Source organism: Hemitrygon akajei, chromosome 6, assembly GCF_048418815.1.
Source record: "Hemitrygon akajei chromosome 6, sHemAka1.3, whole genome shotgun sequence".
Taxonomy (NCBI): Eukaryota; Metazoa; Chordata; class Chondrichthyes; order Myliobatiformes; family Dasyatidae; genus Hemitrygon; species Hemitrygon akajei.
The window spans coordinates 87264854-87280334 of record NC_133129.1 but is presented as its reverse complement, the minus strand read 5'-3'; the positions used below and the strand labels follow the sequence as shown (position 1 = coordinate 87280334).

Genomic DNA, 15481 nt, shown 5'->3' with positions numbered 1-15481 from the left:
ACCCCTCATTTCCTGAATAGCCACTGATACACTTCCAAGAACCCCTGAAACCCTGGGAATCCCTGTATCCACCAGTATTCCCTGTGGAACCCTGTAAACTTCATTCCACTTCTCGGTGGTCCCTGCCATTGGACACATTGCCAGGAATGCTTGTTTATATAGATTAATTGCCAGGGATCCCTGTGTTCATGATAGAATCCTAGACCTGATGCACCCTAATGGGGCATGGAACATGACTGTACAGTTACAGGCCCTTCGGCCCACAATGCTGTACCCAACTCATTAGCTAATGGCTACTACTCCCTTCTCCCTGCACAGAGTCCATACCCCTCCATCTCTGTATATTCATCTGCCCATCTAAGGCCCTCTATCATATCTGCCTACTTGGCAGAACCTTGCAAGCACCCACCACTCTCTGTGTAAGCAAAAACTGTACAGCACATCTCCTTCGAACTTCCACCCTTCACCTTAAACCAGGGGTTCCCAACCTGGGGTCCATGGACCCTTGTTTAATGATATACAGTGGCATGCAAAAGTTTGGGCATCCCGGTCATAATTTCTGTTACTGTGAATAGTTAAGTGAATAGAAGATGAACTGATTTCCAAAAGTCATAATGTTAAAGATGAAACATTCTTTTCAACATTTTAAGCAAGATTAGTGTATTATTTTTGTTTTGTACAATTTTAGAGTGAAAAAAAGGAAAGGAGCACCAAGCCAAAGTTTGGGCACCCCAAGAGATTTGAGCTCTCAGATAACTTTTACCAAGGTCTCCGACCTTAATTAGCTTGTTAGGGCTATGGCTTGTTCACAATCATCATTAGGAAAGGCCAGGTGATGCAAATTTCAAAGCTTTATAAATACCCTGACTCCTCAAACCTTGTCCCAACAACCATCAGCCATGGGCTCCTCTAAGCAGCTGCCCAGCACCCTGAAAATTAAAATAAATGATGCCCACAAAGCAGGAGAAGGCTATAAGAAGATAGCAAAGTGTTTTCAGGTAGCCGTTTCCTCAGTTCATAATGTAATTAAGAAATGGCAGTTAACAGGAATGGTGGAGGTCAAGTTTGAGGTCTGGAAGACCAAGAAAACTTTCTGAGAGAACTGCTCATAGGATTGCTAGAAAGGCAAATCAAAACCCCTGTTTGACTGCAAAAGACCTTCAGGAAGATTTAGCAGACTCTGGAGTGGTGGTGCACTGTTCTACTGTGCAGTGACACCTTCACAAATATGACCTTCATGGAAGAGTCATTAGAAGAAAACCTTTCCTGTGTCCTCACCACAAAATTCAGTGTCAGAAGTTTGCAAAGGAACATCTAAACAAGCCTGATGCATTTTGGAAACAAGTCCTGTGGACTGATGAAGTTAAAAGAGAACTTTTTGGCTGCATTGAGCAAAGGTATGTTTGGAGAAAAAAGGGTGCAGAATTTCATGAAAAGAACACCTCTCTAACTGTTAAGCATGGGCGTACATCGATCATGCTTTGGGCTTGTGTTGCAGCCAGTGGCATGGGGAACACTTCACTGGTAGAGGGAAGAATGAATTCAATTAAATACCTGCAAATTCTGGAAGCAAACATCACACCGTCTGTAAAAAAGCTGAAGATGAAAAGAGGATGGCTTCTACAACAGGATAATGATCCTAAACACACCTCAATGTCCACAATGGACTACCTCAAGAAGTGCAAGCTGAAGGTTTTGCCATGGCCCTCACAGTCCCCCGACCTAAACGTCATCGAAAATCTGTGGATAGACCTCAAAAGAGCAGTGCATGTAAGACGGCCCAAGAATCTCACAGAACTAGAAGCCTTTTGCAAGGAAGAATGGGCGAAAATCCCCCAAACAAGAACTGAAAGACTCTTAGCTGGCTACAGAAAGCGTTTACAAGCTGTGATACTTGCCAAAGTGGGTGTTACTAAGTACTGACCATGCAGGGTGCCCAAACTTTTGCTTTGGGCCCTTTTCATTTTTTGTTATTTTGAAATTGTAAAAGATGGAAATAAAAAAGTAATCGTGCTTAAATGCATATTAAAGAAATGTGTCATCTTTAACTTCATGCCTTTTGGAAATCAGGTCATCTTTTACTCGCTTAGCTATTCACAGTAACGGAAATTTTGGCCAGGGATGCCCAAACTTTTGCCTGCCACTGTAGGTCCATGGAATGAAAAAGGTTGTGAACCCTTGTATTAGATTTTTGACCCTGGCTATCTATTTCTCTTATAATTTTATAAACCTCTATCAGATCGCCCCTTAGCCCCCCACTGTTTGTCCAATGTTTCAACCTATTGAATGGTGAGGAAGGAAAATGCGATGTTAGCATTCATTTTGAGAGGAGTAGAATATAAAAGCAAGGCTGTAATGTTGAGGCTTTATAAAGCACTGGTGAGGCCTCACTTGGAGTTGTGAGCAGTTGTGAGTCCTTTATCTTAGAAAGGATGTGCTGACATTGGAGAGGTTTCAAAGGAGGTTCACGCAAATGATTCTGGGATTGAAAAGCTTATCATATGAGCAGGGGCGTATCTACGGAAAATAGCGCCTATGGCAAGCAGTGAAATTGCACCCCATCCAAACATCTGACACACATCTTTTAGATAACTTTACCATAATATCAGCTCAAAAATACAAGTCAAGCTCGTTAATCTTTTAATTAACGAATTATGGCAGTACATGAAAACCATAACAGCACCGTCCTTGCTTTCACTGATGCAAATTGGTCTATGATGTGATCAAAGTCAGTTTTTTCAGTGTCTTCTCTTCCTACACTCAGCAGAGTAAGATCACAGAGTCTGCCTTGACCCATGGAGGCTCTCAAATACAAAAGTATTAGTTTTAACTTGCTGAATGATCTCTCACAGCTGCCGATGGAAACCGCGATGGTTAGCATTATCTGAATAGCAATGTGAAGATTGGGGAAGATGCTCTCATCTCCATACTGGTCAATAAATTCAAGAAGCCCTTCAGGTCCTGATATTTTCATGATGACCCACCTTGATAGCAACATTCTGTAATCCAAAATTTCTTCATATAGCTGCTGTCCATCAACATCAGAGATGTACAATTTGCCCACATTTTCACACTTCTTCTTTAGGTTGTTACTGTCAGCGCCATAACAGTCCCTCGACATCGAGAAGGAACCCAAACTTGGCATTGGTGTCATGCAAACGAGCGAACCTTTCAGCCATTTCTCTGTGAAGACCGTCGAGTGTTCCCCTCATGACTCTTTCCATTTCGTCCTTAGCTGTTAACCCAGCGTCTCTCCAGCCATTCGTTTCTTTCGTCTCTGACATCTTTCAACTTCAATATTCCATTCTTGACAGAGACCGATTCCTTCTTTGAGTGACTCACTGACCAACACTTTTCTTTCATCATAAAAATTATCTCGGAGGGCTTTCAAATCCAGGGCACCATCGTGGAAGTTCATGCTAGGATCCTGCAGCCTCTTTTGAATACGGTCAATGCGAATGAGTACTTTGTTCCAAAATCCTAGCAAAATCAGAAAATTGAAACTCAACAAGCAGTTGTAGAGCTGCCTTGCATCACTTCTTGTTTCACTGGTGTCGTTTTCATTGTCTATTATGTCCTGGAGAACTTGAAGTATCTCCTCAAGGTGCTTGTTGATGGGCTTCACTGCTTCTGTCCTTGCACTCCACCTGGTTTCGGACTCCGATTTCACAACCACAGGCACGGCGTTTTTGAGTTTTTCCCAGCGCTGTGTTGAACGAGAGAAAAACACGTTGAGAGCTTCGATGGTTCCAAAAAATGTGACCATCATTGTATCCTGCTTGGCTGCACGGAACCCACCAAGTTGTTGAGTGAGTGATTGTCGCTATTCACAAACACTGCCAGGTTGTTTTTCTCACTTATTCTTTGATGAACACCACTTCTGTGTCCAACCATCACAGCAGTGTTGTCATAGCACTGTGACTGACAATCTTGCAGCTCCATTTCGTCCTTCTCTAGCTGTTTCAAGATGTCTTCAACCAAGCTATCAGCATCCTTCTGGCTTATCTGGATAAAACCAAGGAAGGACTCTCTAACACTGATGGTTTTCCTCTCAAGATCAACCTCCACATACCTCACTACTTCTGACATCTGCTCACAGTGTGCCTGATCAGGAGTTGAGTCAAACATGAGACCATAGTACTTGGCTTTACAAATGCTTCTCAGTAAACTCTGGCGAACAGTGGATGCTATCACGTGGATGAATTCGTTCTGGACTCCCGGTGAAAGATAAGATGTAGATCCAGGATGACTTTCCAAATGAGTGAGGTGTTCTTTTATGACAGGATCAAAGATGGCCAGTAGTTTCAGTAAGCCAAGGAAATTTCCCACATTGGAGTCATCGTCTAGCTGAAGTGATGCCCTGTGTCCTCGCAAAGCCAGGTTCTGAGTCACAAGGAATTGTATGCAGTGAAGGATTCTCGTCAAGATATCACGTAACTTCTGCTTTTTCTTCTCAATCTGTGACTGAAATATGGTGTCAATAACTCTGTTTCCAGCTAAATTTATTTCCAGTTCTTTCCACTGTGTGAAGCATTCCCGATGATTCTTGGCATTTTCATGAACTCTAATCCTTTCAGGTCCTTTCCACTGGTTGAATCCACTTTCCTGCTCCAATGAGGACTGATGGTCTGACTGGGAATAGAGAAGACAACAGATACAAAATGCAGACTCTTTAGAAGAGGAATAGACCAGCCATGAGTGAGTCACTTCCTCACCACGACCATTTCCCAATTTTCTCTTGAACCAAGTTTTGTTCATTGAGCGGTTATTTGTTGGTAGGAAAGGCCCCTCACTGTTCTGGAAATACTTCGATCCCAGCTTTACTATTTCTGTTTTCAATGCATCAGGCAGAATTGCTTTTCCAGTGTCCTTGTTGAACTTCAGAAGTCCAATATCATGCTGTTCTGGTATGACAGTTCGAGGCTCCTTGACACCATCCAGTTCACTAGGGTCAGTGTCGTCAGGTTCAATCTCGTCAATAAACTCAACATCACCACCACCACCATCATCTTCCCCTCCTGTCATGCCCACATTCTCTGTGGCAGCCTCACTCTTAATCTTATCAGACTCGGATTTATCTGACTTGACTTCCTCCTCGACTTGTAGCAGGCGCAGGCGACTCCATGGAACGTGTCGAACTACTTGTTCCGGGCTTTTCAAAGGGCATGAAAAACTTGCTCAACTTCTTGGCTTTTTCTGCCTCCAACTTTCGTCTCTTCTGTCCTTCAACTCCACTTTCCTGCTTCTTCTTTGTGAAGAAATGTTTCATGGTCTTCTTACACAAAGTTCTGCAATAAGGCCATCCTAGTGCTTCTCACCCATGATAATCAAAGACAGATCACACATCTGAAGAAAATTATTTTTTCACTATCCGAGGATGGCTTGTCTGACTTTAATAGAAACTGCACAGTGGCGCCCAGGGCACGTGCCATACCTGCCATACCTTAGATACGCCACTGCATATGAGGAACGTTTGATGGCTCTGGGCCTCTGGTCACTGGAATTCAAAAGAATGAGGTGGGGATCTCATTGAAACCTATCGAATGTTGAAAGAACGGATGTAGAGAGGATGTTTCTATGGTGGGGGAGTCTAAGACAACAGGACACAGCCTCAGAATAGAGGGGCGTCCTTTCAGAATGGAGATGGGGAGGCATTTCTTTAGCCAAAGAGTGGTGAATCTGTGGAATTTGTTGTCACCAGCAGCTGTGGAGGCCAAGTCATTGAGTATACTTAAGGTAAACATTGATAGATTCTTGATTAGTTGGGATGTGAAGTGATATGGAAAGAAGGTAGGAGATTGGGGCTGAGAGCGGAAATGGATCAGCCATTTTGAAATGGCGGAGCAGACTCGATGGGCCAAATGGCTCCTTTATGTCTCCTTGCAGCTCATACCCTGTAATCCAGGCAGCTTCCTGGTGAACCTTTTCTGCAGCCTCTCCAAAGCCTCTACATCCTTTTTGTAAGGGTGCGTGGACCAAAGCTGAATGCAATACTCTCGATACGGCTCAAACAGAGTTTTATAAAGCTGCAACATAGAGTCAAAGTGCACGGAACAGGGCCTTTGGCCTACTGCTCAAGACCGACAGTGTTGCTCAGCAAATTAGTTCCATCTGTCTATGTCTGGCCTTCAAAACCTCTCCTGTCCATGCACAGTGCTTATCTAGGTGGCTTTTAAAGGATGCTAGTGAACCCACCTCAGTCATTATTTCTGGCAGCTCATTCAAATTATGCACCACTACTTTCATGAAGAAGCTGCCCCTGATGTCAAATCTCTCTCCTCTGATCTTAATCTTCAAGAGGACCAAACCTAATCATAGGGATCGGAGGTGTCTCAATAACCCGGAGAGCAAAGCAGGCTGGAGTCAGGGCTGTATGCTTTGGCTCTTGGTAGGGTCACGCATACCAAACAATCAAAGGGTAGAGGCCAGACTAAGAGTGTTCCACCGGTCCTCCAGGTTTAGGGTTTAGCTCAAGGCTAATGACCCTAACTTGTAAAACAAAATGGTTACAGAAACAGCAATGAAGAATCCTTCTAATCTCTATGTGATGGTCTTTGGCCAGACAGAGATGGAGAACCCTTGTTGTTGCCCCAAATGCCAGTGGCATAACAGACGGTAGCCTAGCTGATCATAAGCCTGTGTCCTCTTGTTTTTAACTTCCTCGGTGCCTCAATTAATGAAGGCAAGCAGGCCGTACACTTTTTTTTACCACCTATTGACAGAGGAGAATGGGAGAAAGATCATGGAGTTGGGAATGGTGGTCTCAAGGGATGGGGTATTAGACCCTTGAGGCCAATCCTTAAGCCCACCCAAAAGACGTAAATATTTAAGATCTGTACCATCCTGCAATACTACCACTTATTGATCTTAAATGAGGTTTCCAAATATGTCGGGACAATTAAGGGCCCCATTAAGGAATTATTACATCTCCTTGATTGTACGTGTGATTTTTTAAAATAGATTCTCAGATTAGGGAGGTGGGATGATCAGCACCCTCTCCTGTCAATTGCATCAGTTACACTGAACTTGGAGTGATGAGAAGTTTATTTAGTTAGTTAGACATACAGCACAGAGTAGTCCCTTCCAGGCCAAAAACCTCGATTTAACCCATCTAATCACAGATCATTTACAATGATCCTACTAACCAGTACGCCTTTTAACTGTAGGTGGAGACCCATACGCTTGAACGCTGACGCCCTGAGCTGTAATAGGGCTGCGCTAACTGCTACGCTACTGTGGTTACGGGCCCCTTTTGTAAGAAAAGAAGTGAGGGTCCAGAGGAGGTGCACAAGAATGATTCCAGGAATGAAAGGGTTAACAAATGAGGAGCGTTTGAAGGCTCTGGGCCTGTACTCACTGGAGTTTAGAAGAATGAGAGGGGGTCTAATTGAAACTTATCGAATGTTGAAAGGCCTCGATACAGTGGATGTAGAGATGTTTCCTGTAGTGTGAGGGCTCTAAGACCAGAGGGCACGGCCTCAGAATAGAGGGACGTCCATCTAGAACAGAGATGAGGAGGGATTTCTTTAGCCAGGGTGTGGTGTGTCTGTGGAATTCATTGACACAGGTGGCTGTGGAGGCCAAGCCATTGGGCATATTTAAAATTAGTCAGAGTGTCAAAAGAGAGTGGAGTTGAGCGGCAGAATAAAACAACCATGAGGGAATTGCAGAGCAGACTCGATGGGCTGAATGGTTTGATTTTGCACCTAAGTCCTATGGTCTTATGGACAAGATGATTGATCTGAGTTTCCAGTTTGCTGGGGTCATGGACGATGATATTATTACTAGATATAACCCTCAACACCATCTGTTTTATTGATAGAATCATAGAGTCATAGAAAAGTAGTAGAGAAACAGGCCCTTCAGCCCATCCAAACCGTGCTGGGCCATTTAAACTGCCTACTCCCATTGACCCGCACTCGGAACCATAGCCCTCCATACCCCTACCATCCATGTACCAATCCAAACTTCTTTCAAATATTGACATTGAGCTCACATGCACCACTTGCGCTGGCAGCTCGATCCACACTCTCACCACCCTCTGAGTGAAGAGGTTTCCCCTCATGTTCTCAGTAAAAGCCCGCTTGCATTTATGTCATGAGGGATGTTGACAAATGGGCCGCATTAGAAGCAGACAGGGATGTTGAGTTTGGCTGGTGGCTGGGACTGGGGCTCATTATGGACTCGGACACCAAGATCGACACTGTTAGTCATGCCATGCCCTGAGAAGTACAACCAGGCCTCTCACAAATGCTGAAATATCACTCCTGTTCCTTGGAAAACCCCTCTCTGTGCTGCCATTCCAAGATCTGGATAAGGATGCGACTGGAATACCCAATGAGGTCGCCACCTCTCTGGTAGAGGGTTGGCGGGATGGACGAGGGTGAGGGTTAGGGGGTAAGGAGCATGAGTGGAGGACTTTAGTTAGGTTGGAGGTCATGTGGTAACTTCCCGGACGTGTCCAGCATTGGCTGACTTTTGTAGTCAATGGCAGCCTCTAATTGGCTAATGCCACTAAACAGGGCCTGTAAAGCATTGCCTGATGAACCGCCCAGCCCCCCCGTTGGATCATTCAAGAAAGAAAATATAGTCAGGCAGTATTTTGTTCAGGGGGGTCTTTCTGCTTCATCGATAATTTTGTTTGAAAATTCCAGCAGCGAGGTAATCCTGACTACGTTCTTTAGTGGCTTGCAGATGCCCAGAGCGTCTCAAGTGTAAGGAGGGTCCAGTTTGCTTTTGCGCGCCTGGTGCCTTCCCCCTCCCTACACAAACCCCGCCAGCTCCCACCTTGTTCATTTTAATCACCCCCAACTCCCTCTCCCCTCCCCCACACCGACCTCCACAAAAGAGAGAGAGAGAGTTCCACCAAAAAAAAAATTACGTTCCGTTTCTCAAGGAGCCAGAGGGGAGAAACGTCACCAAGTGAGCAGGCAGCTGGTCGCTGGGGCCTTTAGATTCAGACTGCCATCTGCCAGAAGTGGAACCAAGAGAAAAAAAAGGGAGCTGTTCCCTCAAAAGATACCGTGTTGGTGACATGTGCATGGCATGTTAACGGGGTGACTCAAGCCTTCAGTAGGGTACAGGGTCAGGTTAAAGGTCACTTGTTGCCTCGGTAAACTTGCCACTTGCTTCGTCGGCCCGGGTGGTGGCATCGGGAAGGTGGTCAGCACAGCTCTGAAATGGGGGATGCGTAGAGAGAGAGAGAGAGAGAGAGACGCAGCAGGAAACAGGCCCTTCGGCCCGCCAACTCCATGCTGACCTTCAGTTGCCCATTTTATCCTTGACATCAGTCGTCCCTTCACAGGTTCTCACCCTCAGCCTCACACTCACACACTCGGAGGGAGGCTAGCTCATGTCCAGAAAGGATCAGAGCTTATTTGGCCCTGCTCCTTGCTCCACCAATGTCTACCGGCCCCGTTGTTTGCCTGGTGAGCTGGCTAAATCCATGGGCCAACATTTGGAGCCTTACCAACGCCCTACCATCACAGAGCCACCCTCTGAAGTCAGGGGGCAATGAAGTCAACTGGGGCATTGGGCAACAACTCTCTTTGGTCCGTTGGATGAGGTCGCAGCCAGGCAACCCTTGTGATGACATCACAACAGGACCATGCTGATGAGGTCACCATTGCTATGCTTCGGTTGTGATGCTAATAACATCACAGTAGAAACCCATTGCCCATGTCAGGGTGCCGACGATGTCACACATCCTGTGGTTAAGCCCATGATGTCATGGACACCTCCTCCCCAAGCCCAATTGACTCCAGCTGGAGAATATTTCATGGGTTTTCCAAGGAAGCAAAGGAGTTTGCCTCTGTGTTGGGAACCTGTGGAGATATTCCATTGGAAATGTCACTGTATCCTGCCTGCCCAATGGGAAAAGTTCACGGTCAGTTTCCAGAATAAAGGGGAAGCCCTCTAAGGCTTGTGCTCAGGTGAAGGCCATTCAACCCATCAGTGCTCACCATGACAAAGGTTTCTGGGCCAACTTCCACACCATGGCTGAGTTCAACACCAGCTCCCCGAGCAGCTCAATCGTTTGATTAGCTGACATAGAAACAAAGAGCCAAGGGCTGTGGGTAGGTTGTCAAACATGAGGGCCTACTATAATTGGGCTGGGGGGGGGGGGGGGTTGGAGGGGTGACGAATTGCAAGAGAGCAGCAAAGTCATGACCACGGCAACAAGTGGCCTCTGGCCTCACCCGTCAGTGCGGCCTTTTCCGTTTGGTCAACCAGGGTTCTGCTTTCCCTTCTGGGGGCTACTACGGTCGCATGCAGACACCAAAATTGTCAAATGTTTTGTACTGGCTGAATACCTTTTGTGGAATTGCTCCAACGGTTACCTTCAGAATGGTGAGAGAGGATCAGGAGGTTGACGCAGGACGCGCCCGCGCCCGATCCGAACACCGTGATCCTCATGGGGTCCCCACCGAAATAGCCGATGTTTTCGCTGAGCCACCGCAGAGCCTGGATCTGATCCAGCAGACCATAGTTACCTTTGGCAGCCATATCCCCCGTGCTCAGGAACCCTGCAAGGGAAGGAGAGAGGGGGGTTACACTCAGCTGGTTGGACGGCTCCTTTCAGAACCAGAATCGGCATCAGTTCAATATCACTGGCATATGTCACGAAGTTTGTAAATTAGTGGCAGCAGTACAATACTATAGACGATAAGATAAAAAATGCTGTGAATTACAGTAAGTATACATATATATATGTGTGTGTGTGTGTGTGTGTATTAAATAGTTAAATAAGCAGTGCAAAAATAAAATTTTTTAAAAAGTGAGGTAGTGTTCATGGGTTCAATGTCCATTCAGAAATTGGATGGCAGAAGGGAAGAAGCTGTTCCTGAATCACTGAGTGTGTGTCATCAGGCTCCTGTACCTCCTTCCTGATGGTAACAGTGAGAAGAGGGCATGTCCTGGGTAGTGGGGGTCTTTAATGATGGACGCCAACTTTTTGAGGCACCGCTTCTTGAATATGTCCAGGATACTACGGAGTGCCCGTGGTGGAGCTAACTAAGTTGGCAACTCTCTGCAGCTTATTTCAATCCTGTGCAGTAGCCCCCACCCCCCCCCACCACCCCCCAATACCAGTGATACAGCCAGTCAGAATGTTTTCTGCAGTACATTTGTAGAAATTTTCAAGTCCTTTAGGTGACAAGCCAAACCTCCTCAAACGCCGCATGAAATATAGCTGCTGTCTTGCCTTCTCTATAGATGCATCAATATGTTGCGACTGGGCTAAGTCCTCAGAGATCTTGACACCCAGGAACTTGAAACTGCTCACTCTCTCCATCTGTGAGGACTGGTTGTGTTTTCTTGCTTTATCGCTGACTTTGTGAAATCTGCTATTTAGCAGCAACTGTACAGTGCAAGACATAAAATATTACTATGAATTATGCTGGAATCTTTCCTGTAATACCAGTGGCTCTTAACTTGCTAAGCAGCCTCATATGCGGCACCTTGTCAGAGGCCTTCTGAAAATCCAAGTACACACCATCTACCCATTCTCCTTTGTCTATCCTGCTTGTTATTTCTTCCAAGAATTCCAACAGATCTGTCAGGTATGGTTTTTCCTGATGACCACATCCTATTTTATCATGTGCCTCCAAGTACCCTGAACCCACATTCTTAACATCCTTAACACTGTCCCCCAAGGGTTCCTTTACCTTAAATTCTGGTTCATTGCACAACATCAAATCTAGAATAACTGATGCCTTAGTGAGCTCAACCATGAGTTGCTCTGAAAAGTTATCGCGTAGATACTCCAGAAATCCCCCTGTTGGGATCCAACACCACCCTGATTTTTTTCAATCTACCTGCATACTGAAATCCCCCATGACAATTATAACATTGCCCTTTTGGCATAAGTTTTCTATCTCCCATTGTAACTTGTAGACCACATCCGTGTTACTGCTTGGGACCTTGTATACAACTCCCGTCAGGGTCTTTTTACCCTTGCAGTTCCATAGCTCTCTCCACAACAATTCCACACTTTCTAAGGATTTGATTTCATTTTTTACCAACATATGCATACATTAGAATGCTGTTCCTGGACTACACTTCAGCATTCAACACCATAATTCCCTCAGACTTGACAGGAAGCTCAGAGACCTCAGCTTGCACCGTCTTGTGCAGCTGGATCCTAGATTTCTTATCGGATCGCCAACAGGTGGTAAGGATGGGCTCCCACACCTCTGTCCCTCTGACCCTCAACACAGGTGCCCCCCCCATGGTTGTGTCCTGAGTCCCCTCCTCCACTCCCTTCACATCTACGACTGTGCTGCCACACACAGTTCCAATTTGCTGATCAAATTGGCAGATGACACAACTTTGATCGGCCTTATTTCTAGCGGTGATGAGACAGCCTACAGAGGAGAGGTTGACACCCTGACACAGTGGTGCCAGGATAACAACCTCTCCCTCAATGTCCAAAAAAACAAAAGATTACAGGAGGAATAGAGACAGGCTCGGCCCTGATCAACATCAATGGGACTGCGGTTGAGAGGGTGAGTAGTTTCAAGTTCCTCGGTATACACCTGGACTGTACACACTGGTTGTTTTGCAAAAAAAGCGCAACAATGTCTCAGGTGACTGAGAAATTCGGCATGGCCCCCAAATCCTCAAGACCTTCGGCAGAGGCACCATTGAGAGCAACCTGACTGGCTGTATCCACAAAGTGCACTGCAGATGCTGTGGCCAAATCAACACGTACAAACAGCAGGTCGGGCAGCATCCGTGGAAACAAGCAATCAACGTTTTGGGCCGAGACCCTTCGTCAGGACTGACTGTATCACTGCCTGGTACGGGAAATGCACCAACCTCAATCACTGACAGTGGTACGGACAGCCCAGCGCATCTGTGGAGGTGAACTTCCCTCCATTGAGGTCATTTACAGCAGCAGGTGTGTAAAGAAGGCCTAGAAGATCATCAGGGACACCAGTCACACCAACCATAAACTGCTTCAACTGCTTCCATCTGGCAAATGGTTCCGTCTGGCAAACGGTAGCACAGCAAAAAACGTTAAAACCAGGACCAACAGGCTATGGGACAGCTCCTTTCTACAAACCATTAGACTTTTAAATTCACATGTCTGTACATTGCGATGGAGTCATAACACAAAGATTTTTACTTCCTCGTGTTGTGGGATGAATGTAAGATTTAAATAAGTTCATTCATATTTCATTTGAGTTATGTCATCCCCCTCTGCCCACCTGCATGTTCTTTTGATATAATGTGTATCTCCGAACGTTAAGCTCCCAGCTATAATCTTCTTTCAGTCATGATTCAGTGATGCCTGCAATATCATACTTGCCAATCTGTAACTGTGCTACAAGTTCATCTACTTTATTCCGTATACTGTGTGCATTCAGATATAACACCTTCAGGGTGTATTCACCCTTTCTGATTTCGTCTGCCCCTTACATTGCAACTCATCTCATTGACAGCAATTCTGCCCTGTCATCAGCCTGCCTCTGCCAGAAGCCTCGCGACACACTGCATCTGTTTGTAAACTAACCGCCCCATTTTCAGTCTAATCACTCCTGTTCTCATCCCCCTGCCAAATTAGCTTAAACCCTCCCCAATAGCTCTAGCAAACCTGCCCACAAGGATACTGGTACCCACCGGGTTTGAGTGTCACCCGTCCTTTGTGTACAGGTCGTACCTTCCCCAGAGGTGATCCCAATGATCCAGAAATCTGAAACCCTGCCGCCTGCACCACGTTCACCTGTACCATCGCCCTGTTCCTGCCCTGACCAGCACCTGTTACTGGGAGTAATCCAGAGATTATTACCTTGGAGTTCCTGCTCTTCACTTCCCTAACTCAACATATTCACTTTGCAGCACCTCTTCCCCCTTTCTACCCGTGTCACTGGTGCCAATGTGTGCTATGTTCTCTGCCTCCCCCTTCTGAATAATCTGCAGCCTGGGCCCTAGTGCCCGGGAAGCAACACAGCATCCTGGTTTCTCTTCCACACCCACGGAATCTCCTGTCTGTCCACCTAAGTATCCAGTCTCCTATCACAATGGCTCTACCTGACTTTACTCCTACTGGAACTCAGTTCGCCACAGTGCCACTGGCTCGGCTGCTGCTGTTGGCCTGCTGGTGGTATCATTTGAAACTGTTAAGTATTGTGTATGATGGCGTTCTGCAATATTGTATATAACGTTTATATTACAGGTGTTCCCCCCCCTTTACAAAGGTAGAGCGTTCCTATGAAACCTTTCTTAAGCTGTTATGAATGTGCCACAACTCAGGGTACAAAGTCGCCCCCTCCTTTTTTGAGAATCGCAAGATCGCTATTAATTCGGGTCTGGGACCCAGGAAATGAGAGAGAGATGTCCAGAATACACAAGGTTTGGAATGTGTCCTGACCTCAGCGAAACGGAACCACTGATAACGGCTATTGTCTCTTGGAGACGGAATTGTGTATTGAGTACTGAAGCCCCTCAGGGGACAACCAGAGTGGTCTGGTTGAGGGATTGCATCATCCCAACCTGATTGACATCTGAGACCCCGTGAGTAAGGATAAAAGAGGGTCTGGGGAACAACCCCTTTAGACGCACCAGGAGAAACGCTGGAAATCCAGTGACAGCGTTTTATAGCGAACGCCAGTGAGGGCTCGTGTGCGTCCTCCCTTGCCAGGGTAGCAGGCTCATCACGGAAGAACGGCTTAGCTAAAGGAGAGGCCACAAGTGAAAGGCCACACTAACGGGACTCCTGACGGAATGAAATCATAAAAGGAAAGCCGGCAAGTTTTTCTCCAAATCTCTCTCTCTCTCCAACCATTGCAACATAGCGGTTCCCAATGGCTGCAGCCTGCATGAACTGAGTGAACTTTATATTTCCATCGGACAATACATTATCCCCTAGACAACGATAGAGCTTATTTCTTATTGATTATTATTATACCCGCACTTTTAGATTTAGTATTGACGATGTATATTATCTGTATATTTGCATTGATATTATTTTTGTGTATTTTTACTAATAAATACTGTTAAAAGTAGTATCATCAGACTTCAACGGACCTCTCTATCTTTGCTGGTAAGTGACCCAGTTATGGGGTTTGTAACAACGTGGGGCCTCGTCTCGAGATTTGATACCAAATTGGAGGGCCAGTAAATCGGGCTTTTAAGTCTAAACTTGGATCTGGTTGCGTGGGTAACCAGATGGGAAACCAGCAAAGATGGACGTAGACGGATTTATAGAAAACCCGACTCTGGAGGCTAGAGGCTGCCACAAAGTCAGACTTGATAAATATTGCGAAAGGACTAAATCTCGCAGAGGTGAGGTTGTCAATGAAAAAGCGGGAGGTGCGGAGGGTCATAACTCAGTATTATATTGTGAAGAATGTGTTTTCAGCTGAGGTATTGGAAAATATCCCTGAAAAGGTACCGGCTAGTGGGACGGCTCAGTTAGAGTTGGAGAAATTAAGGTTGGAACATGAAATTAAGTTAAAGCAGCTGGAAGCAGCCGAAA

General features: G+C 45.9%; 1 protein-coding gene across 6 annotated transcripts in view; it reads right to left on the bottom strand.

Moving 5' to 3' along the window:
- Nucleotides 1–15481, bottom strand: part of LOC140729226 (neuroligin-1-like) — a 448622-nt gene that overhangs the window by 113518 nt on the left and 319623 nt on the right. For 3 of the 6 annotated variants that reach the window (XM_073048746.1, XM_073048749.1, XM_073048751.1), the window contains one exon: nt 10314–10526. In XM_073048746.1, coding sequence (XP_072904847.1) covers nt 10314–10526 — 213 coding nt within the window. The remainder of the gene's footprint in view (nt 1–10313; nt 10527–15481) is intronic. The other 3 variants (XM_073048748.1, XM_073048750.1, XM_073048752.1) reach the window with 1 other exon arrangement.